Genomic DNA, 24,036 nt, shown 5'->3' on the forward strand with positions numbered 1-24,036 from the left:
TTTTTTAAAGGACCTCAAGAAGGCTGCCTAAATAGTGTGACTTACGCATCTATGATCCATCTTCAGACACTTCAGAATTACCTTCGCCTGGTAAGTACTAAGCTAGCTTCTCTCTGCATGCTATTTATACATGAAAATACTTCTGTAATAGTGTTGACTAAAAAAAATTGATCTTCTACTCTGTGAAAGAATGTCAGGACTTCTAAAAAATGAAATGGGATGAAAGCTGTTATTTTAAAATAAAGTTCCCCCTAAATTTTACCCCAAAAAGTTTAGTCACATGAAGGCATTAACTTTCTTCTTTAAATAGCTGCCATCTGATTAACTGAACGGCTTAAGAAAGTATATTAAAAGCTCTGTGATATCTTATTTCTTTCCAAAGTTATTTCATTCCACTTTTTGAGGGGAAAGTAAATTAGAATAACATTCATGTAAGCAATTATTTGAGACTTGAATTTTATTATTAGCTTGTATATATATCTCCTGTAAGTTTTAGAATTTATTTAATACCTGAAAATGTAAGGATAATTGGATAATATTATGATAATATTATGAGTTAACTTTCATAGATCATTTGTTTTAACATTGATAATCAAATCAGAATTAGTTTAAAATCTGCATAATTTCTGCTGTGTCCTTAGATAGTATTTTATGTTGTTAGAAGAACAGTTATGTGCCATAGGTTTCTGCTGTATTCAACAATATTGCACAATGATGTGAATGTATTCCCTTACTGACTTTTTAGACATAAAGTAATTTTACAGTTAAGACAGACGAAATAATTTTTATTCAACTGTATTGATAACATGATCTCATTTCAACTGGAAATAAAGTCCTTAGACTAAATCCTTAAGTTAGCAGTGACTGAAACTACTCTTTGATGATTTTAACATCATCCTGGTTTATCTATTTTAATTCAAAATCAAGAAAATATTTGTGACTCCTAAACTCATCCTTCCTACATGAATTTTTCAAGTTTTGATGATTGTTATAATGACAAAATACCTTTTCATATAGTTTTACAAATTAGGATATAAATTTATCAATATGTTTCCAAGATGTCATATGCAAATATTGCTAATTTTGAAACTAATATAGTAAGGATTATCAACTCCAGTAGTGCAAAACAAAGAATTTTGTCTGTTAGGTGCTGATTGTCTCATCTAGGTAAAAAAAAAATCCAAGTCTATGAACTTTCAAGAATAATTTATTGTCTGTCTGTAGGTTGAACAATACCGTAATGTCATTTTCCATGGTCCAGAAGGAAGTTTGCAAGACTATATAGCTTATCAGATAGCGGCCTGCATGAAGGTATTAACACAAACATATGAAGTAATTTAGTTCATAAGTTAGAGTTTGCACTATTTCACCAAATCTATAAATTTCCAACACAGCAAAAGCAAGTGGCTGCAGGATCCACATGTGAAATTGTTAAAGTTGAAGTGGATGCTGGTTTCTCCAAGGAGCAGCTTGCAGAACTGTTCATCAGTAGTGGTAAGCTTATTTCAGCAGGACTGATTTTGGTAATTTGTAGGAAAATTTTTAATGATACAAAGTAAAAAAATACATAAAACATTTTGCATAGTGGGTGGCGTGTTTTAACAGAAACCATAGTTTTCCAAGTGCTTGGGGAATAATGATAAGAGTCTAAACTGAGGTAGAACTAAGTGTGACAGTCCAATAGGGAGCTCTGTCAAAAGTTTGTGCCATTTAAGTAAAATTAATAGTTCTTAATATATTTTCTGTCTCATTCGTTTTTCCCTTTGTTTGTGAGCCTTTCAAAGTTGATTGCTATGGTTCAGATCTACTGAATCAGAAATGAAAGTCTATTGTTGCCTTATTGTAGCTGTTCTAATGTTTTTTTTAAAAAAAAATATGAGAAGAGAAGCTATAATTATTACCTTTCTGAGAATAAAAGGAGCAGTGAAAGAATTCTTAAGAAGTCAGACCACTTGGTTTTGATTTATGCTTGTTTACTAGATACTTATGTGTGAATCTGAGCCAAATTTTGTTATCTGGGCAGGCAAATGTTAGTGTGTGTATTCTGACCCATTACTACAGGACAAAGTTGAATTTCTATTAAAATGAAGAGTTTTCTCTTAATGGATGTGAATAGCTACATGTAGATTAAATTCCTGTTACTTGGGTGCTCCAGAATGAAGTATTCTCAGAGTGGTCAGTAAGCTATACCTGTGTAAATTCACGATGAATAATGGGTAAGAGTGAAAAAAGGACAAAGTAGCTAAAGATGAATGACAGTGAAAATGGGCAAATTAAGTATGGAAGCAGAAGAATTGGGGCACATGGGTCAGTCAGAAGTAGGAAGGAGAACGTAAAAAAAAGGAAGAGAATAGTGCTAAAAGTGAAGAAAAAAGCAATATTTTCTGTAGACGGCTTTTTCATGGGCAGCTTGTGCTGCGTTTTGCCCATACTCATGCATCCGAACTCTGATTTCTTTTATTTTGCCGTAGTATTAACCATACAGTAATAATATAGTATATAATTTTAATATATAATATATGAAATAAGATAGCAATAATATATAATATAATGTATAATATTATGCATACAGTAGTAATATAAGAGCCTGAAGGGTGATATGATGCTTGCTTTTCTTTTGTACTGTTCAAATTAATTTTGGCTCAAATACAGTTTTGCTGTTTGCAAGCACTTCTCAGATATGTAGCTGCTTTTACTCCTTTGCAGCTTTCTTCTATTTTTTTTCCATTTCTGTTTTATGAATGCTAAGTTTTGGGGGTTTTTTGTTGGCAAAAACTAGCAATATAATTTGAATCTAACCTTGGTAGCAAGACCTCATTTTCATCCAAAAATGTTGGGCTTTTCGCTTTTATTATGATGACCTCTTCTACAGCTCTAGGATCTTAACTTTACCTCTCATTCAATATGATCATTCACTTTAAAAATAAATATGATAAATTCATTACTGCTTGGAATAACCTTGTGTTTCAGGACCTGTGATTTTCACATTTCACTTTCTGTATTGAAAGAGGCTGGGCTTTAGGCATTTGAAACTGTACCAATTTCAATTTTACCGATGCAGCTCCTCTGGATGCATTCTCATGTGCTACTGTGATGAAACTTTGAGAGGATCAGCCCCTACCTTTTTCCTTCTCAGTATGGGCAGACCAGAAACACGAAGAGGAATTTGAATCTCATAAGCAAATATTTTATTCAAACAAATTAGAATTACTAACTTTTTAATAGAAAAACGACAATTCAGTGAGTGAGACTGAATGCTGCCTTCTACCTACTGTGCATTTGCAGTGTGGGCCTATCCTTCAAGCATGCTTTCATCCTGTAGCTTTCATTGGCTTTCTTGGTTGCAACAAACTCCGCACAGTCCCCTCTGCTCATGAACAAAAGCAGAGCCATCCCGTGGGCTCATACAATGGGGTGCAGTGCTCCATTCTGTTTGTTACCAGACTTCCTGGTGTAACTTCAGTCTGTGTCAGTTTTTTCTCCCAGGAAATCCTGGTCACAGTTTGGAGGATAGCTTGTGCCAGTGATTATTCCCACATGTCATTTTGAGTGCCATTACATTGCTGGGAAAGAAGTCACCTAGGCTTTTGTGTTTGGCCCGCAGGCAAGAAAATCATTCATAGTCTGGTTTGTTTACTAGCCACTGTCTCTTAGGAAAGCTTCTTCTTTTGGATGCTTTACTCTGTGTCAGCAACACACTTTTCTTAAAAGTCTGTGCTTGCATTTCAACATTGTGCTGCTGGCTGAGTCTCTCATTTTTCCACCTGCTTCCTGCCCCATTGTTCTGCTGCATCCCCTCTCCTAGGAGACCACTCTCCTCCTCTCTCCAAATGGTTCCATCAGATGCAGAGGAGGTACCTGTCCTTCCTGCTATCCAGCTATATCCTCTTAGTAAAACAGGGCAGTAATATTCAGGAAACTGCAAATAAATAGCAATCATCAGCTACAGACTAAGTTTTGCCCTATTACTCATCATTTTCCTTAATGACCCTCTTTAGTACCACCTTCAAAAAGTTCTGAAACAATGCAAGGCACAATATACTCAAGACAAGTGTTTTGTTTAATATTTGTATTTCGGGAGCATTCCTCTGGGATTTAGTGTTACAGGAACGCTTGCAAAGGCTGTATCTTTTTTAAGCAATAAGATGTTAAAATCAGGAAAAATAAAGGAAAAGATCTGAAATGTTAAAAAAGGAGATATATATATATAATTTTAATGCCTACTAGGTTCAGATGCTACTGTTTGTGCTTCAAACTAGCTCTGATTATTTGGGTGATTCTTAAAGATATCAAAGGAAGTTTTGAAGAGAGAATATTAACAAACAAATAGGCAATCTCACAGAATGATTAAGTTTCTTATAAACATGGAATATTCTGAATCCTTTTATCACTACATGGTATAAAGACTACATGTTAAAAGTTTAAGATGTATTACAGCCAATGAATGAAATGTTTCCAGAGATCTTTGCTATCTTTTCTGTTGTATTTATTTGCAATGTGCTGAAATCCTTCGTATCTATGAAGATCCCATTATAGCCATTTCAGGAATTTATTTTAATAATTGCTTTCAATTTTTTTTCTTATTGTACAGTATGATATTCTTTCCATTGTTTGATTTTATGCTTCCAGTTTTGAACATGTTATACAGTCTGTCTGCTTCTGTGAAAAAGTTAAAAGGCAAAAAAATTAAAAAAAAAATCCTTTGTTGCATTAGTAGCAGTAAAAGCTGTACAAATAAATAAAAGTCAATTTTCATAAGTAGACGTTAATGGGATTTTTACATTTCAGCTTGTCTGGTCCCAGTTAAACAGCCTCCTGTAAGCAAGACAACCATTGTGATTTTAGAAAATCTGGAGAGAGCTTCTTTATCTGAATTACTAGGAGATTTTCTGGCACCTCTTGAGAATCGGAGTTCAGAAAATCCTTGCACTATTCAAAGAGGTATTTAAAGAATTTGGGATGGAGAAATGTTTTTGCTGTAGTACAGTTGTATTATAATATGTGACAAATGGGGAACTTAGAGGAGAAAATTGTAATTTGCTCAGTTTTTATATTTTATTGCAAACAGTTGTTCTTAACCAAATATAGTATGTTTTAAGGCTAGCTTAGGTGTTTCTTTTTTTCTTTGTAATTATATCACTGCTTCTTGCTTTTATATGAAATCATGTCAAAGCTTTGAGTATTTCAGTAAAATTTTTTATGGTTCCTTTTTAGCAAATGGAGTTTCTGGTGCCTTTTACTTTCATGAGAACTGCTTTTTACTGGGGACAATCGCAAAGTGTCATCTTCATGGCTCTGACCTGCTGGTTCAGCAGCATTTCCGTTGGGTTCAACTTAGGTGGGATGGGGAACCAATGCGTGGCTTGCTTCAAAGGTTTTTAAGAAGAAAAGTTATAAATAAGGTAAGAACTTGAAGTGGCTTCAGCAATTTTGTTCACTAGGTCTGTGAAATATGTACGATGGTAATGTCAAAAGCTGGGCAGATAACTAAGTTATTTCAGGAAAAAAACATTCATTTCTGGGAAGATACTTGCTGTGTATCTGTAAATGTTGTGCTTGGCCTCATATAGGAAGGTGTGTGGCCATGGCTGATTAACATAAACACACAGGTTGGCTGCAAATAATGATACTGTGGATACTTGCTTATCCACTATATGAAAACATCCCTCAGTAATTTTTTTCATCTTCTGTGTAAGCATGATAGTAAGAATCTGTTCAGCAAATGTAAATCTCTTTCTCGAGGAATTTATTCTATATATTGTGGTGGGTTGACCCTGGCCAGTTGATGAACCAGTGCATGGATGGGAGCCAGGGAGTCTCTGTTTGTGTGATATTGCCGCTGGTGCACCGTCCTGGTAGCAATTGGCACCTGCTGTTCTTCAACTCGCAGCAATCCCACAAATAATGGATCTTCCGAGAGGCCAGGCAGGGTAGATATTTCTTTGGTCTTCTCTGTGTTGACAGTGGCTACACCAAAAACCCATCGGTACCCCTTTGGGTCCTTGAAGTACCCTCTCCTGAGGTAGTCTATGCCAAGGATACAAGGGACCTTCTGGACCGGTCCCACTTGTTCCCCTGTTAAGCTCACCTCAGCCTCCAATACAGACAATTCCTGGCATCCTTTTGTCACTGCCCTCATACTTGAGAGGAGCGTCTCCAGAGACTGCAAATTGCTGCCTCTTTTCCAATTCCCCTCTCAATTCCCCAGTTTCTAGCAAGGGATCCCAGCTGTTGGTCTTCCTTACCTTCCGATTGCTGACTGTTGGCCCCATTATCCCAGCATTGGAGCAGCTAGGCAGCAATCCGCTCACCTGGCTGGTGGCTGTGATCTTTCCGCATGTCTCGAAGTTCTGATGAGGTCAGGGACGGGGTAGTTTCCGCTTCCTGTCTTAATTCTCTCACTCCTTCCCCCAATTTCTTTGTTGAAGGACTGGCTTCTTGATCAAACCTTTCCTCTTCTTCCTCCTCCCTTACTAATCGATGATATGGACCCGTTGTTTTCCTTGTCTGCTGTTTCTTTTTCACTACTGGGGCAATTACTGTAGTTGTTGTTTGGGTCCCTGCCTCAGCCACAGTCCTCTGAGAGTATGGACTGTGGCTCGATAGGCACAGGCCAGGCCCCAGTACAGTGCTAGAAGCTGCTGGTTTTCATTGGGGTAGGCAAGGCACCCTTCTATCAGGTGGCGTGCCAGTTTGCCAGGGTTGCTGGCCTGTTCAGGTGTAAAGTCCCTGGTTATGGGAGGTGATAACAGCCCTAGGAACCTGCCCAAATCCCTCCACACAGCCTGCCATCCAGGGACCAGCCGCCTCGGGGCACATTTCAGTGTCGCCTCACGCAAAGGTTGTCCTCTCTTACACCAGGACAACACCAGATTCCACAAACCCCATAATATGCTAACAGTGTTAATTAGTAGTATTAAACAGCTCACGTAAGGGTGAACAAGGACCTCGGGAACCTGCATAATAAAACCATCCACATCAATCCCGGGCAGGAAGAGGGAGATGTATTCCCTCATCCTCTCCACAAGATAGCTCCCCCAGCACAGCAAGGCCATCAATGCCAGGGCAAAGCACATAGCTATTGTTTGTATTAACATGTTCCCAAGCTCAGCAAAATAAAGAGATAAGCAATGCAGCCAAAAAACTCCGTGACCCGCATACGAGCTTGCCACTTAATAACTACTGTATCTATAGCACGCTTAATACAAAACTGGCATTGTCTCATGCCCCACGTTGGGCGCCAAAAAGGACTGTGGTGGGTTGACCTTGGCTGGACGCCAGATGCCCACCAAGCTGCTCTATCACTCCCTTCCTCAGCAGGACAGGGCGGGGAGAAAATAAAATGGAAAGAAAACTCATGGGTCAAGATAAAGGCAGTTTAATAAAGCAAAAGCAAAGGCCGCACGTGGAAGCAAAGGAAAACAAAAGATTTATTCTCTACTTCCCATCAGCAGGTGATATCCAGCCACTTCCCAAGAAGTAGGGCTTCAGTACATGTAGCGGTCGCTCTGGAAGACAAATATTATAATAATGAACGCCCGCCCTCCTCCTACTTTCTCTTAACTTTTATTGCTGAGCAGACGTCATATGGTATGGAATATGCCTTTCGTCTGTTTGAGTCAGCTGTCCTGGCTATGTCCCCTCCCAAGATCTTGCCCACCCCCAGCCTACTGGTGAGGGGGGAATGTTGGAGAGACAGCCTTGATGCTGTGCGAGCACTGCTCAGCAGTAGCCAAAACACTGGTGTGTCATCAACATCTTTCTAGCTACCTATACAAAGCACAGCACTATAAGGGCTGCTCTGGGGAAAATTAACTTCATCTCAGCAGACCCAATACATATATCTAAAATAAGATAGTTATATGTCCTGTGTGTATTGTCTAAGTTTTAAGCAGCGAAAAGAGTTTTCATGATTTTCAAACCAAAGAGGAAAGAGGGGTGAAAATACCTCAGTAGGGAAGTTGTTTTGAACCAATAAGCCTGTTGAAGCTGGAACAAAAGTCCAAAAGAGAATAAAGATGGGAAGTGTGTTTTAACGTGAATAAATAAATGGAGGATGGGAAATGAAAAGAAAAATGTGGGCAAAAGCAGAATGTGGAATTTTGAAAGTCATTTGGAAGAAAATCATTCCGGTGTGATAGCAGCTATTGCAGACAGCCAGGCAGTGTTAGACGTTGGGAGGGGGAGTTTAATCAAAACAGCTGCAAAGGAAAATATTCTTGGCAGCAGAGTTTTGAACAGGCTTAAAAAGGGAGATTGTTCTAGGAATAGAAAAAACTGTCAGTAGTAAAAAGCCCTGGTCTGGGACAACAGACCTACTGTCAGTTCCGAGTGTTCAGCTGCACATATCTTGGTTATCCTTGGGGATGTCATCTCCTGTACCCTGTGCCACAGTTCTCATCTATAAAAGCTTACTGATTCAAAGAGATCCCAAAGAGGAAGTGTGTGGTAACTGAACATTGCAGTTATGATAATGAGGAAATTTAGAAACATTCCTAGATATTCTTCAACAGCAAGAACAAGAATACAGAATATAAAAAAAGACTCATGTGAAATGTATCAATGAAACTCTTAATAGATTACTTTTCTTAGATCACTTTTTTCAGGTGCATAGTTATTTATAAGTACTTTTTTCTGCGTGAAACATTGTTTACTTTTTTTCCCCATGTGCTTTAAATCTTTGAGTCCCTACAGACATAGTAAGCTGGAACCATTATGAGTGGTTGTCTGGTTGAGGGTATGAACGGTTTCCAGAATCCTTGCAAAGGATGGGGGTAGCAATTGTCTGTAGGTGGGTTGGTTGAAGCTGGTATCTTGCAGATATGCTATAGTGCTGGAATGAGGTACAGGCCAGAGGACAGTGCAATAAAAGTATGTAGCAGAAATCTCCTCCATCCTTGTGAGGAAAAAGACTGTATTCTCAAGCCTACACTGGAGAATATCTAGTGATCTAAGTCCCTTTATAAAAGGACAGAAACACTTTGATCATAGATCATTGAAGATCAAAGAGAAGGACTGTCATCAGTTGAGCACAAGGCCAAGAAATACAGCAATGCAGACAATTGCAGAAGCAGTGGTGTTCTGACTTGTTCACAGACAAAGGCTGGATCAAACTTACTCTGCCAAACTGCTTTGGCTAACAGAACTTGCAGCATCATGTAACAGATGTCATTTTCAGGCTATTTTGTTTAGGCTTAAAAGCAATCCTTAGTCTCATAGGTTAGAGTGTAACAATGTAATAGGTTCCTACCTAGTTGAACAGAATTTGGGTAGTAATCTTACTGAGTTTATTTTCTCTAAAGCATGTATGCAGATGGTGGCTATTTGGAGAAAAAAGCCATGTGTCTTCCTGTATCTTTCCTAATTAAATAATGAATAAAAATGCCCAGTGTGCTAGTATGTTTTTTTTAAATACATACATGTGCCATATGCAAACTCCAAACTCAAATGCCAGTTGGTGTGGTTCTTAAAATAGTGGATTCCAATGTTAAAAATAGAAGAAAGTTTAATCTGTTATAAAAATCTAAGGGAAAGTAAAAGCACATTTATTGTTTGAACAATAGACTATTTCTGAGATCCTTGCTTGTGCCTTAATAGTCTTGTTTTCAGATGAAAAGCTCTTTTTCCTTATTTTGGACTATTAGCATATATGGGAACAGTTTAAATGTTTTTCTATATTAACATTAAATTATTCACCTGCAGACTCTGTCAAGAAGCTCTGGCTTCAGTGCTAGCAAATACTATGGCATCTTTTAATGCTTCCTTTAATTCACACTGTTCCAGAAGATAATCCTAGGATTAGGATGATGAAGACTGTAATTTGGAGTCAGATGAAATAGAAGATTTTCTGGCACCAAATAATTTGCCTTTAACAGGCATGCTAAAAAATGTAAGTCTTAGAGGAAGGCATCTTTCCTTCATTGCTACTAAGTATAAAATCAATATAGAAATCCACTGAGAATATGCCTGGATCAGACGTTCCTGTTCAGTGTGATTGTATGTTCTTTTATATGCCCTATTTATATCATATATGTTGCACAGGATATGGTAGGTGCCTCTTGCAATCCTAATCTTAAACACCATAGAAAAAGCACTGCTGCCAAATTTGTGTCTCAGTTTCCCACAAGAAAGTAGAGACATGTCAGTTTCTTGATAAGGAGGTATCTTTTAAAGTGTAGTTGGGGAAATAAGTTTTAATACAAGACTTCAGTAAACTCTGTAAAAACGTTTGACCAGTTTTTGACTGTTCCTGATTTTCATAATAGCAATATAGCAGGGAAAAAAAAAATGCAAGCTTTCTTGGGGTTTCAAGGAAAGTGTTTGCAACAGAGGTCTTATGTCGTGTCAAACATCTTTTTTCTCTGCAGTTCAGAGGCAAAGTGCCTCCTCCATGTGATCCTGTGTGCAAGATCATAGACTGGATTCTTGCTGTTTGGCACCAGCTGAACTCTTGCTTATCACGTCTAGGAGCGCCTGAAGCACTTATGGGGCCAAAACATTTCTTCTCTTGTCCTGTGGTGCCAGGGCATGGCCAAGCGACAGTGAAGTAAGATTTCTATTTCCTGTTTGACACTGGTCAGTGCCAACTAGATACTTATTACAAATGTAGCAGCTATGCTTCTCCCAAAACCCATCTGACTCAGCAACCTTGAAAGTATTTTAGCAGAAGTTATTGAAAGTTTTAAGATTTTTGTTTGGCAGTTAATTACTAGAAGGGCAATTCTGAAGGACACAAGTGGGAACTAGGTGTCTAATACTAGTTGAAAGTTGGTCTTTTTTGTGATCTTTCAGATATTTTCTGACACAGAGGTTGCAAAATATTACTTGTACTGGAATGGCTAATATTGCTCAACCCTTTAAAGGTTTTGTTCTTCATTTCAAGACAGCACTGTAAAGAAAACTGTTCATTAGCGAATAGACTAAATGAAGGTTCAAGAATTCCGAGCTTGAAAAATTGGTAAAGTTTCCTTTTGAGGAAAGTTGTAGATGAGGGAAATCGAGAGAAGTGGAATTATTTCTCACTCTTTTTAATATCTGGTATCATTTTTAAACACACATAAAATTTCACAGATGTATTAGCATAGTAAATAAGGCAGATATATATTTTTTAGCTATACACATGCTTAGATGTCCAGTAAAATAAAAAAAGAACGATGAAAATTTTGTCTGTTCTTGCATAGTGCATATTGCGTGAACATCTGCTCACATCCCAATTTTCCTGCAAATGCTATCAAGTGATACAAGAAATAATTATAGAATTTTAAAATATATTAATTTCATACTAAGATGTTGCTTGGGTACATTAGAAAGGTAATGAGCCCCTAATTAAAATTCAAACTTATTCAGAACTCAAATAATAATGTTGGTTTCTGGAGATGCAACATTACTTTTCTCATTCTGCGTCATAGCGTTCTCCTTAATTGCCCCTTCCGTTCCCTCTCTGACTTTTCTCTCTTGTACTAGTTTCCGCTGACCCTTCTTCCGGTGTCCTTTGCTTAGCATGTGCACTGGCTTTCTCATCTTTTGTTCTGTCTGCAGTTCTTGATACATTTTGCTTGTTCATTTTCCCTTTTTTTTTTTCCTAAAAGGCCATCTATCTAATATCAAGAGTAATTATCAGAGTCTAAATGTAGATGTAGCATTGACTTGAAATTTTATGGGTGCTATGAAATAAAGAAAGAATAGAGTATACCATGCATCTATCTCCTGTCTTCCTCTTCAATCATGTCCTCTGAAATGTCTTAATCATTTTTGTATTGCAATGGCATTAGTAGAGGACAGAAAAACCATTCTTTAGATACTTTAATTATGCATTTCTGAGTTTGGATTTCTCCTAAGTGTAACTTTGACTGGATTCACAATGCTTTATTTTGAGCACAACCCCAAAATGTCTTTTACAGTGGCGATATGCCATCTGACTCCTCATTTTAATGTAGTTTTTGTCCACTAATAAACCATTTAAAAGCACAGCTCCAGTGAGCACTTACTGGATGCTTTTAGTTTAGCAGCGTGATGGCTAACAGTGTGGTCATATAACTAGCAATAAATAGGTTTAATTAGCACCTCACTGGTTGCTGTTATTTCAATCTAATTAACCACTCCTGTCCTCTTGCCCCTCCTCTCCACTGTGCTATTCTGCTGCTTTTCGCATTTGTTAAAGTTTCACTGAGTCAGTTCAAGTCATTAAGACAGTAGACAGCTATCTACAAACTGGTATTTGTTCTGGGCTAAGTGTTAGCACGAGGCGAGCGGTAGAAGCAGGCAGCTGGGAAGGGAGAGAGAAGGTGTGACAGGAAATTGTTTCCTGCTGTGTGCTGTTTCATGTAGCTTCACATGTTTTGGGGAGTAGAGGGAATAAATGAGGAAAGTTTTAGTTACGTTTTTTTCTTTTTTTTGAGCTAGGGAATAGAAGATGATGTTCTGACAGGAAAGGGTTTCACTTTACAGCTCGCTTTCAAGGCCAGGGGGTGCTACACCTTTCCTAAGTATCAGCTATATCAAAGAACTGGGGACTTGATCAAGATGAGTGCAAACTTAAGGCTGAATTTAAACACCAGGTTGGAATTTTATTTAGAGAGGATGGCATTGTACAGCCCAGCAGTTGTTAACTGTTAGATTAGAATGAGCTCAATTAATTTTATCTTTGCAGCGTTCATTTCTGATCATTTATACTAGCAGTATTGCAAAATGTCAAGAGCTTGCATAGGCAGAAATGGAGAGATAGAATTCTTTATTACTAAAATGAAAGCAATTGTTTATTTTGGTAGCTTAATTCAGCTAGAAGAAGCAGACTGTGTCTATATGGAATGGTATCTACAACATTATGCTAAGGAAGCTTCAAGAAACATCTCCATTATGCATTTTATATCTTATTTTAATAACTGTACTAATTATTTTTCTAAGTAATGTAACTTCTATCAAGCTTATACCAGCACTTTGCAGTATGGTTATATATCATAAAAAATAAATTCTGTGCTTCATAACTAACCAAAAATACATTCATCAAATGATTCATGCATTCTAATTTAAAAAAAAAAAAAAAAAAAAAGAAAAAACCAAGAAAGTTGTCATAATCTTTTGGGCAGTAAGATGCCATATCAACGTATCCAACAAAATGGTTCATTTATGTCAAACAGACATTTTAGCCTTCACTTTTTCTGAATGGATTTCTGCAAAGCTAAAACACAGCATTATAGCCTATAATTTCTTATAGACCTTTAATATAAACCCTCTGACTCTCAATCTTACCATCTTCCTCCCATAAGAGGGTGTAAGGAAAAAAGAGCTGGATTTGGTCTAAAAAAGATTGTCTCAGTCTCTGTTATAGATGTGAGCTGAGCCCTAAGCCTGAAACTCCTAGCCTTGAGAACTATAAGCTGTAAGAAATAGCATTTATTTATTTGCTAATACAAATTTTTCACTTCTGTGCTAAAACAACATAATATTTCTCTCTTAGAAAAGCAAAAGTCCCAGAAGAACCATGTGCCTTTGAATCAAATTTTTGTAATCAGACCCAGTCTCTAAACCAGACAATCTGGAAAATCCACAGCATCCTGGAAACACAGTTCACCATAGATCAAATAAACAAAAGGAGAGTGAGAGCAAGGCAGCTGTACGAATAGAAAGGTCTTGTGAGCTGGACAAGTTAGGAAATGGAAGAATACTGGAAAGTGTGCAATCATAACTGAATACCTCCTTTTTCCCACGCTGGCAGCAAATAGGCAATGAATGAACACCTGCAAGCATGGAAACTTCTCCATGCACTGGCAAAAGTGAAAGAGGATTTTTTTGTATATACATGAACACACATCTTTCTGGGACATTCTTTCTTTTAGCCTTAAAATGAAAATGACGTTTTATAGTCCTGATCTGAAGGAGGAAAGGCATCAGATGGTAAATAGTTTGCCAAAGCAACCTGAAGAAATTCAGGCCAAATAAATTAATATAAAACAAACAAGTAAGCCTTAAATAAAATCAGTTCCTCTCTGACATGGGTTACAATAGGAAGTCCAAATCTGATATGTTACCCAAAGTATAAAATCTTGGGTTTTGATAATTGTCTCTGAAGTTAAGGGATTGTTTGTGTGCCTACAGGTGGATGTCCAAGTTATGGAATGCTGTGATAGCTCCCAGAGTTCAAGAAGCGATACTCTCCAGAGCCTCTGTGAAAAGACCATCTGTACCAGGACAAGCAACAGCCAACAAAAATCCTAGCCAAGGTCAACAGGCTGTTGTTAAAGCTGCTCTCAGTATCTTGCTAAATAAAGCTGTTTTGCATGGCTGTCCTCTACCCAGAACAGGTAACAGTGAACAGTCTGAAAAGCAAGTCATCGTACATTGCCAAAGTGGGGCTTTTAACTGGTTGATTCCTTTTTTAAAACTTCCACAAAACATAACTGTAGTTATGATGGGAGGTGTGTGGTTAAAAGCATTTACAGTCACTAAACTAAGTAGTTGTGCAAGGTAGTTAAAGAAGAACCATTTGCAACAGTCAATTCTTCTTAATGTTGTTCTACTTTTGTTTCAGAGTTAGATAATTATATAGCAGATTTTAAGGGAGGAAATTTTCCTTTATCCGTGGTTTCGAGCTACAAAAATTGTAGTAAGAAAAGAGGTGAGAATGCTTCTTGGAGAAAAGTGAGCACAAGTCCTCGCAAAAAGTCAGGCCATTTATCCTCCCAGCCATGGAATAAGCAGCAGACAAATACTGAAGGTAAAGCTTTCTATTTTCAATTCTGAAAGAAGGTGTGGGGGTTTAAGCTGCATCGATATGAATCTAACTTTTCTTCTACATCATGAATTAAAAATTAAAAATTCTCAATTAACATTCATGTTTATGTTTACTGGTAAAAAATTGTTCATTTTTTTTTCCCCAAAAATTATTTCTTTGTGCCTGTGAGGTATCCTAATTAATTTTGTTTGTTTGTTTGTTTGTTCTAATGCCCTTCCTGTTGTCTGATAATGAGGTAGGCTTTGGCTCAGATGGTGGAAGATTGGGCACTGGTTCCACCTCATGTTGCACGGAATGATGCTCTATCGTTCTCTTCCTCAATACCACATAAGAGAAAGCTTCATTACTTGATTGGTACTCTTTAGTTCTGCACCTACTTTACAGTATACCTAATTTGGGGGGTTTTTTACACATACTTTATAGCTTCACTACAATAATTTCTATTGCCTGAATCCAAGTAAAAATAAATGAATACATGCATCCTCAGATCATGCATCCCTTGTTCAATCTTATTAGATGAATTGAGTAGAATAACCTAGAAGCCCTGTAGTGGAAGGAAGAGATCTTTGGTTTTAAATTGAAGATTTTTGTTTGATTTTCACTTTAATTGCAGAACATAAATGTAAAAAATTCTGTGTAGTCACAGATACTGTAAAATTTTCAAGAAGTTTCCACATCATTTTCAGTATGCTGCTTGATAAAGAAGGCTTTATATGACTGGGTCTATGCGTGTGTGTAAATGTGAAAGTTATATCAGTAGCTGGCACTTTTGAAATCTCTTTCTACCTCAAGATCATAAGGCATCTAACAAGCAGTTTACTACACAGGGATAACATCTGGACATATGCAGAAGCAAAATATTATTCTTTTAAAAGTACACATCTGTCTAGAAGGAAACCTTAAGAATACCATAACCAAATACAATGTTGAACAGAAAAGCTTACAGAGGACAAAATCAAATGACTTTTTTTTGCGTTCAGAAAATGAAGGTAACTCCTTCAGAGAGAAGAGTTAGGAAGGGATTTAGAGAGAAAGAGGTTTCTCCACACACACACTTTAGAAACTGTCAGATTCTAGCCTCAATTATCTCATATATAAAAGACTGAAATACCTGATGCTTGGTACTTTGTAATGTCAAATTGAACTATTCATTTCTTCAGCTCTTGTTCAAAAAGAAGTCTGCTTTTGCTGAACTGCAACTCTAATGTCCTGATTTTGCTTGCTAGTTCTCCGTTTGAATTGTGAATTTATCTAATCTGGCTAAGAGGATCTAAGAAATCAAATGAACATAAGTAGGATGGTTGATACTGTATGTTGTACCTGAGAATGTTCTTGGAGTCCAGTTAATGTCTGTGAATATGAGTAAAAAATGGGATGGTGAATTTAATTTTAGTAGCCTTCCATTTCTGACTATCAGAATCAAATGTTGTTCCTGATTCCAAGTAAGGATAAGTTGTTTGATTTTACTTAAATGAAGCAAACTTAAATATTTTCCTGTTGACATGTGATTTCTCTCTGAGGGAACCAGTAAGGGTGGTTCAAGTACCTCACACAGAACCCTCATGTTCTGTCTTCCAAAAGCCTGGGCAACTCATGCCCCATTTGCCATTTTAGCAGTTCCATGTGGCCCTACTCTGAACAGTTTCAAGGGATGTATTCTGATCTTTGACAGACTCTGTTGATATAATTAGCCAGCAAATGGGAACACATTTTCCCAGTTTATCACAGATTTTAGAATGAAGAAATCAACACACGTGATAACACACTAAGTCAATCTCTCTTTTGTGCAGGTATAAAATCTAAGACTATGTTGCAACCAAACTGTAAGAAAAGAGCTTCTCTCACCACAAAGTAAGTTTTAATTTCTGATGTTTGTAACACTTAGCAAACAATAAAGATGACAAAATTGTGTTGTAAACCAGCACATTATAATTAGCAGATGAAGAGTTTGTATTTGGTAACATTTTGGTTCTACATCTGAAGGAAGGAATCCTTTTTGATTTTCATTTCTGAGAGAAAACAAAATTTATGTACTTCGATATAATTTTAGAACCCATTTCTGTAATTCAAACCTTGCAGCACTACATGTCTTTATGTAACAGAATAGTCTATGACTTAAGAATATTATGTAACACTTCCTCTGCCATGAAAAGCTAACCGTATGTTTTTTTCACCTGGCATTGTATTTTAAAAACTCCTCTGGCTCTTTTAGCTTACTGGATGGCAATTCAAAATGGTACAGTACATGCATTATAGTCTAAACGATACAGAGTTTTTCTAAGAAAGTGTATGAATTAGCCAGAGGGAACTGCATTTGAGACTTGACTTTAATCTGAAACCTTGGTTCTACCACATTCACAGGCACAGAGAGCATAGAATAGTTATGCTTCCAGTATGCCAGGGTTTTTTTAAGTGTTTGGAATTAAGTCCAAAAAGCAGAGTGGAATAAAATTGATTGCTCAATCTTAAAAAGAAGAGAATCTTTGAAGATAGTGGGCAGAAGATTCCTTTGTTAGAATTTCAGAATGGAGAGAATAATTTGAATAGAAAGATCTATTATGATATAACAACTATTGACAACTATTGCTGCCACTTACTTAGATGTTATTTTCTTTCTGTTTGTGGTAGTAAAGGTCATTTGGAAAGAAATTACTATTTTCCAGGTGTGTGTAATATTTATTTTTAAATTCTGTATCATAGCTTAATTTTAATTGTTCTCTCAGTTTGTTTGTTTGTTTGTTTGTTTTTAACCAGATCTTCAGAGAGGGATCAATTGAGAACGTTAAATCTGGAGCAAAGGCTGTCCCTTGGTTCTGATGATGAAGTAGATCTTGTGCAGGAACTTCAAAGTATGTGTTCCAGCAAATCTGAGCCTGATATAAGCAAGGTAAACACAAGGTTTTTAAATAATTTATGTCATTACCACATGCAGTTGTTTTCTACGTGTTTAAAATAAATTTTTCATTTACAAGCACTGCTTGAACTGAAGAAAATTATTAAATTATTTGGGAATAAGCCAAAGTCAACTAATAAATTATAGATTCGAGGGTAAGTGTTCTGATTTAATATACCTTATTTTAAATTACACCTTCACTATTTTTTCTTGAAGAGATTTTTGCAGTAGAGGCTGAAACTTATAAGTTCATAAATGCTAGAGACAATATCCTTCTCTGCATTATTGTTCCCCATGTTATCTTTCATGCTATCATTGCTTCCACTGGGAAACTGTTTTGTAGTCTTAAAGACATAGAAAGTTTTTCCTCATATGCATTGCACATTTGGTTGTTTAATGTAGTCCCATTAGCCATCACAGAACTGGCTCAAAGCTCCTCTGCTGTGTAGGCAAAATTCAGGGTTTTTGCCCCAGGCGAGAAAGAATGGATTGGCCTAATTCTTTTTCTTTAACAGTGGCAAAAGAGAGTGAAGGAGGCTTGCAAGGCTCGTAGGTTTGGGGCTAAGTTCTACCCTGGAATGGGTTGTGGGTGGTTATGGGAGGCCTGCTGGAGCAGAGGGTGGAGCTGTGGATCTCTCTCATTTTCCCTTCTACACCAAAAGCATCCAGCTCTCCCTGTAGCTGTAGCTGTTTATTCTTTTCCTTCTTTCCTCCTAGCACAGCTGAAGTAGGTGGCTGTGACAGCAGGCTATGTTCACTCATGGGCAGAAGATCCATATCTTTTGCAACACAGATAGAGTCAGTCTTAGGCTATTGTCCACTTCGGCTGTACATTTACACCCTCTAGGATCTCCCTGAACAGCAATTCCATCAGTTTTACTTTATTAAGTATTCTGTTTATTCTTAGAAGTCAACCAAGTTTTTATTAAAAAAAGAAATACTGTGTTTGGGAAGATTTTTCAACCTATTTAATGAAATCCTTTATTATGGTGGTTTTTTATAAGTATTTACAGTACTTGCATGAGTCACATGCACCAAGCTGGCAAGCTAATCACTAGTCAGTTAGAGGGATTTACCATACCTATCCTTGAAAGAATGGGATGTGCTTAAAGAAATGGTACCCAACTTAAAATTGTGTTTAATAACATGTGAAATGTAATTGCTCATTGTTGACAATTCAAGGAAATATGGGTTAGATAAGGAAGGAGATAGATGTCACTGTCTTTTGTTCAGTTTCCTCACCAGGGGTGGAAACATCCATGACTGGAATTTCTGTTGTTAATTCCCTAGCTGCCTAGTAGAGCCTTGCAGAAGTAAGGGTGCTGTTGCATGTTTTCTTTGTGTGATGTAATTTCAGGGTGCCATCAAAATAAGTACTTCTACTCTTAATTTGCCCTTTCACTCGAGTATGTTCCTGCTGCCTCTGTTATGTTGGGATCGAGTACTTTTGCAGTTGCAGAGTTGAATCTGAAGCAAGTTGAAAGCTTGCCCCAGGATAAAGTACCTAGTTTTCAGTGAGGACAGAAGGCTGATCAAACTCTGTCTGCTATTGCATGGTCACAAGGTTTGATGGAACATAGCAAGGAAGAAACATGGCAGGAGGAAGAGAAAAGGATCATTCCTTTCTGTGATGTTCCTGGCGCTGGATAAAATTTAATGGGAAACTGCCCTTGAGCTCTGCTGAATAGTATTGCTCTGGAAATTTATGTTTAATCTTTCTCTGATAACAGTCGAAGTGAAATCTCTCTCTTTATCTCCCATCTCCTACAAACGCACTCAAGAGTAAAAGAAAGATATTTTAATCGTTCTTTGGATATTTATGCAATGCATTGCACAGGAACTACCAGAAAATAAAATTAAGACTCCAAAATTTGGCAAATTGAAACATAATCTCTGCTGTGAATAACTAAAAAATCACCATTTTCTTATCTTTTTTAGATTGCAGATTCTAAGGATGAGCTATTGATGTTCAATAACTCTCAGAACAATCCTGTATTTTCAGCAAATGGTATTAACCCAAATAAAACAACAGCACAAAAGGTAGGTGAAACGAGTTTCGTAGTAGGATAAGGAAGGTGTCTTGAGTTTCTCCAAAATCTGAATTCCTGATTGGATCCAAAGAATTAGTGTTCCAGTGCCCTGTTTATTATAAGAATAAACTGTCATGATTCTTAGGAAACTTGCTAGACATACCATGCCAAGTTTCTCCCATGTGTCTTAATGGAAACTAAAGATTTATTAAACAATGGATGTATTTGCTTCAGCTTTCATGTTTACATAAAGCCCTCTCCATAGGCCAAGTATTGTTGACATTACTTTGACATTATAAGTTATTTGCATCAGATTCTGAGAGAAATAAAAGCCCCGGGTTCATTTTTTCCCCACAATTAATGTTATTCAGTAAGTTTGCAAAAGCACAAAACTTTTTAAAATTCTTGATGTAAAATTGCTGGCTCATGGTTTATTTTTCTACCTTTTTTTTTGTAGTGATTACCCAAATATACATGATTTCAAACCACTGTTTTCCTAAGTGTTGTTATCTAAGTAGAATTTAGCTGCTCTAGTGTCAAAGCTCACAGTGGTAGAAATTTTGAGAAGACATGATATTTCATACAGAATAAAAAAAATTATTTCCCATATCTTTGTGGGGAAATGTTGGCCAAAATGAAGGAAACACAATCCAGACTTCTGCTAGAGGGGAAAGAGGTCTAATTGAATGACAAGCTTTGTTTCTACATTTAGTCATTACTACAAGAAATTTATCAAAAATCTAGACGAGCACAGTCTCAGTTTGAAAGCAGAAGTCAAACTTTTAGAGGCAATTGTAACGATGACAAACCTATGCAGCTGCAAGAACTGGTGTCTGGAAAAGAGCTTGAGATTAGAAAAGCATCCTTTTCTGAAAGTAAATAGAATTCTGTAGGTAAGAAAAGCAATACCGCATGAGCAGGGGAGATCTTTGCAACAGTAATGAGACAAATTACTTAAAAGGGCAACATACCCATGATTAAATTTTTCTTTTAATTGGCTAGAAGAAAAAATGCTTTCAAGAATGTGAAGGAGAAAGAGAAAACTGATCTTTGATCCAGGATACAAACAAATTGATGGAATCAAGGATTAATAAGGAACAGACAGTCTGTTTTCATGCCACCAGCCTTTACGTGAAGAGTGGTAGCTGGTGGTGAAAATGAACTTTTTAATATTGCTTCCCAGATGATGATCTGGATTCAACTGATGCTAATAGTTAAGGTCCTAGTTCTCCTTTCCTGTCAGTGGAAAGGTAGGCATCTCTCATGAAAGATATATGTTAGTGACCATCATAAAATTGCTTAACTAACCTCTTTTTCCTTGACTAAAAAGGAACAAAAAGTGACAACATACCTGACTTAGGGACTTCCGGTATCTAAATTTGAGCAGGGTGAACATGGTCCAGCTTTTAGAATGTACCTTCTTAGCACAAATAATTTGAGATGCTAAAATCTAATTTATAAGAAAGCAATCTATAAGATTATGGATTAAAATGTAACTAGCATTTCAACTTCCATTCTTGAAGTATTATTTTTGTCATGATTATTTTGTTACTATTTATGGCCTTGATGGTACAAAAAAAGTGAATATCTTTATTCAAGCTGTAAAAGGTGAATTTTTTGCTCATAACTACCTAAATTTCCATTTTTCCCTTTTAGCTGTGGCTGCAGCTGTCATTTTTCCACAGTAATGAAAGAAAGAACATGTATTTTTTGTTTTGACCTCTGAGAATCAAATTTAAGTTTTTTTCAATGGGAATGCAAAAACGCCATTGACTTAGTTTGGTATTCTAAGATGTTGATGATACTTCCTTTCAGTCAAAGAAGCAGAAAAGAGCCATTGTTTGTTCACCAAGTAGTAAGAAGCTGTCATATTAAACTGCAAAAGATTGTAAATGACAAGGGTTCCATGGGGCTGGTAGGGTTGGTTGCTTGTTTTTCAGGTTGAACGGCAATAATTATTTATACAGAAAATGCTTTTTTTTGTTCATAGGATGGAATGCGTCCTCTCAGCAGCAGTCAAACTGTGGAAAGCAGCAATAATAAATCAAAGACAGAGTTGGGTGTTTCAAGAGTTAAATCTTTTCTTCCTGTTCCTAGAAGTAAAGTCACCCAGCCTTCTCAGAATACTAAAAAAAGCAGCAGCAGTAATACAAGGCAAATAGAGGCAGATGATAACACAAAAAGAGAGATTTGGAATTTGCACAAAAAAGAACAAATAGAAAAATCTAATAAATAAACCTGCCTACCATACAATTTTCTGTGTTCATATAATCTCTATTGCAAAGAACCAAGTACTCAAATATGTAAATATTTTTTAAAAATAAACTGTTTCCCTGTAATGTAAAGTTTGTACAGGACCACAGTTTTATTTCTATGTAAATCAGCTGGAAATTATATTGATTTAAACTTCAGAAATGGGCAGTTATGCCACCTTCATAGGTGTTTTTTTTTTCTTCTTTTATTATGAAAATTATGCATTTAATGATAATATTCAGGGGTGTTACCACAGGATTCTGTTTGTGTATATACTGTACATAAATATATTCTATTAAGTTCACGTGTTAAACTGCATTCAGATGAGTTGCACAGTATGTACAGCAATGGCTTAAAGCTATTGAACATGCATTTTAAATACATGTTTTTACCTTCACTTCATGACAAATTAATGGAATGTGGCAATAACTAAAATGATTGGAAATGCAGATCAATTACTTTCAGCTACAAGCCATATTAAATACTTTGATTTCCCCATCACCTGCCTGCTGAATTGTGATTTTTTTTCTCCCAAGCTTCTCTTCATCCAAAACGTCATGAATTTCCGTTATAAATTTTATCTTTTAAAAAAGGAAAGAGATTGAGAAATTAAAATGCAATAAAAGTTATTTTTCTCAGACTCTTGTTCTTTGATAGAATTGAAGAAAATGTGATCATTTATTAACTTAGTTTTTCTTGTATACTGTAAAGACTTTTATATACTTCATTAGTGTTTTAAAAGTATCTGAGAAATAACCGTGTTTTACAGAAACAGATTTTACTGAAAAGGAATTTGAGCACAAGCTTAACTACAGTATTATCAGAGATAATGTAGTAGTGATAACATGAGTTACTATGTAATTATCAATTTCTATTGTGGATTTAAGATGTAATTGCTGTGAAATGATACTTGAGTTGCAGTTAAAATTAAGTCTTTTTCATTTCCCCCCCCACTACAGAGGTAGATCATGTTCCCACGAGGGAGAGCTTCTACGAAGGGAATATTTCCCCAGTCTCTTCTAACGGTAGCTACAGTTACATACTTGTGAATTGTAATAACGTGGAAACGCGCGCTGTCTCCATACATCATCTGGTAGGCAGAGGGAAGTGCAGAGTTTTCTTGAGGCCAGACTTAGATGCCTTCTGATGGGCTATCAGGAGGTGGTTTTGAGAGCTATGGACGTAACATGGTCATGCCTATAGTTTCCAAAGTAGTGTTTTTCTCAAATTAAGCCTGGAAAAGGAAAGGATTACCTAACTGTTTCCTAACGCTTCACCTTTATATGTAAAACCGTCATCCCAAACTCATGTCAATAAAACTTTTGTACTGCATATTGTCTTCCTGTCTCTCAGTTTGTGTGTGTGTGTTACCTCTATAGATACAGAACATTGGAAGCTTATTTCTGTAATCATTTCCCACACAATATATTTAGAAAGTACGTCTTTCAGTAATCACTGTTTTATTAAAAATTCAAATTTTTGTATGATAGTAACATATAACTGAATACCGATGATTTCTCTAGAGATTGATTTTTCTTTTTTTTTTTTCTAATTTTGGTGCTGAAAAATGGGATGCTGCTTTTGCAGTTGGTTCCTAGCAGAATGAGTGAGCTGCAAACCGCTGTAGGTCAGAGCAATGGGTCTCAGCAATTAGGGTCCCTTATGTGCTGGTGCGGTGGGAGCAGCGGTGTGGTAGCTTGTGTGAGAAGCTCAGGCATGGATTTCGTGGCGAGGAGGAACACAAATTGGAAAACTTTTTTTGTAGTGATCACACAAGTTACGACATCAGGATTTGTAATAATATTAAATCTTTTTTTTTTTTAAAAGAGCTACAAGAAAAAAAGAAAAATCCTGACATGCTTCTAAGCTAGGTTTGTTCTACATTGCAAATACACCTTGGAGATGTCAGACCTCATTTAGATCAAGAGTTCGCAGTGTGTTTCTGTGTGGGAAGATCTTAGGCACAGTGTCCTAAAGCATGTTTTGAGATATATTTTAAGAGACTGTATATTGTCTGTGAGACTCAAAAGTCTTCTGTGCTGTACTTTGAGTGAAAATCTGCAGAAGACAGAGTAACTTGGGTCATCTCTTCACGGTTTGAAAGTTAGGTCTCTTGCTAAATTTAGCAT

General features: G+C 36.6%; 1 protein-coding gene across 1 annotated transcript in view; it reads left to right on the forward strand.

The window, feature by feature from the left end:
* CTTNBP2 (cortactin binding protein 2) overlaps positions 1-23,238 on the forward strand; it is an 89,535-nt gene extending 66,297 nt beyond the window's left edge. The window contains exons 12-23 of the mRNA XM_075147152.1: positions 11-90; positions 1,225-1,311; positions 1,395-1,494; positions 4,789-4,941; positions 5,215-5,402; positions 10,368-10,546; positions 14,095-14,300; positions 14,528-14,713; positions 16,522-16,582; positions 17,486-17,618; positions 19,563-19,664; positions 21,645-23,238. Coding sequence (XP_075003253.1) covers positions 11-90; positions 1,225-1,311; positions 1,395-1,494; positions 4,789-4,941; positions 5,215-5,402; positions 10,368-10,546; positions 14,095-14,300; positions 14,528-14,713; positions 16,522-16,582; positions 17,486-17,618; positions 19,563-19,664; positions 21,645-21,890 — 1,721 coding nt within the window. The 3' untranslated portion in view covers positions 21,891-23,238. The remainder of the gene's footprint in view (positions 1-10; positions 91-1,224; positions 1,312-1,394; positions 1,495-4,788; positions 4,942-5,214; positions 5,403-10,367; positions 10,547-14,094; positions 14,301-14,527; positions 14,714-16,521; positions 16,583-17,485; positions 17,619-19,562; positions 19,665-21,644) is intronic.
* The last annotated feature ends 798 nt before the right edge of the window (positions 23,239-24,036 follow it).

This window comes from Calonectris borealis, chromosome 1 (genome assembly GCF_964195595.1).
Source record: "Calonectris borealis chromosome 1, bCalBor7.hap1.2, whole genome shotgun sequence".
In the NCBI taxonomy this organism is placed as follows: domain Eukaryota; kingdom Metazoa; phylum Chordata; class Aves; order Procellariiformes; family Procellariidae; genus Calonectris; species Calonectris borealis.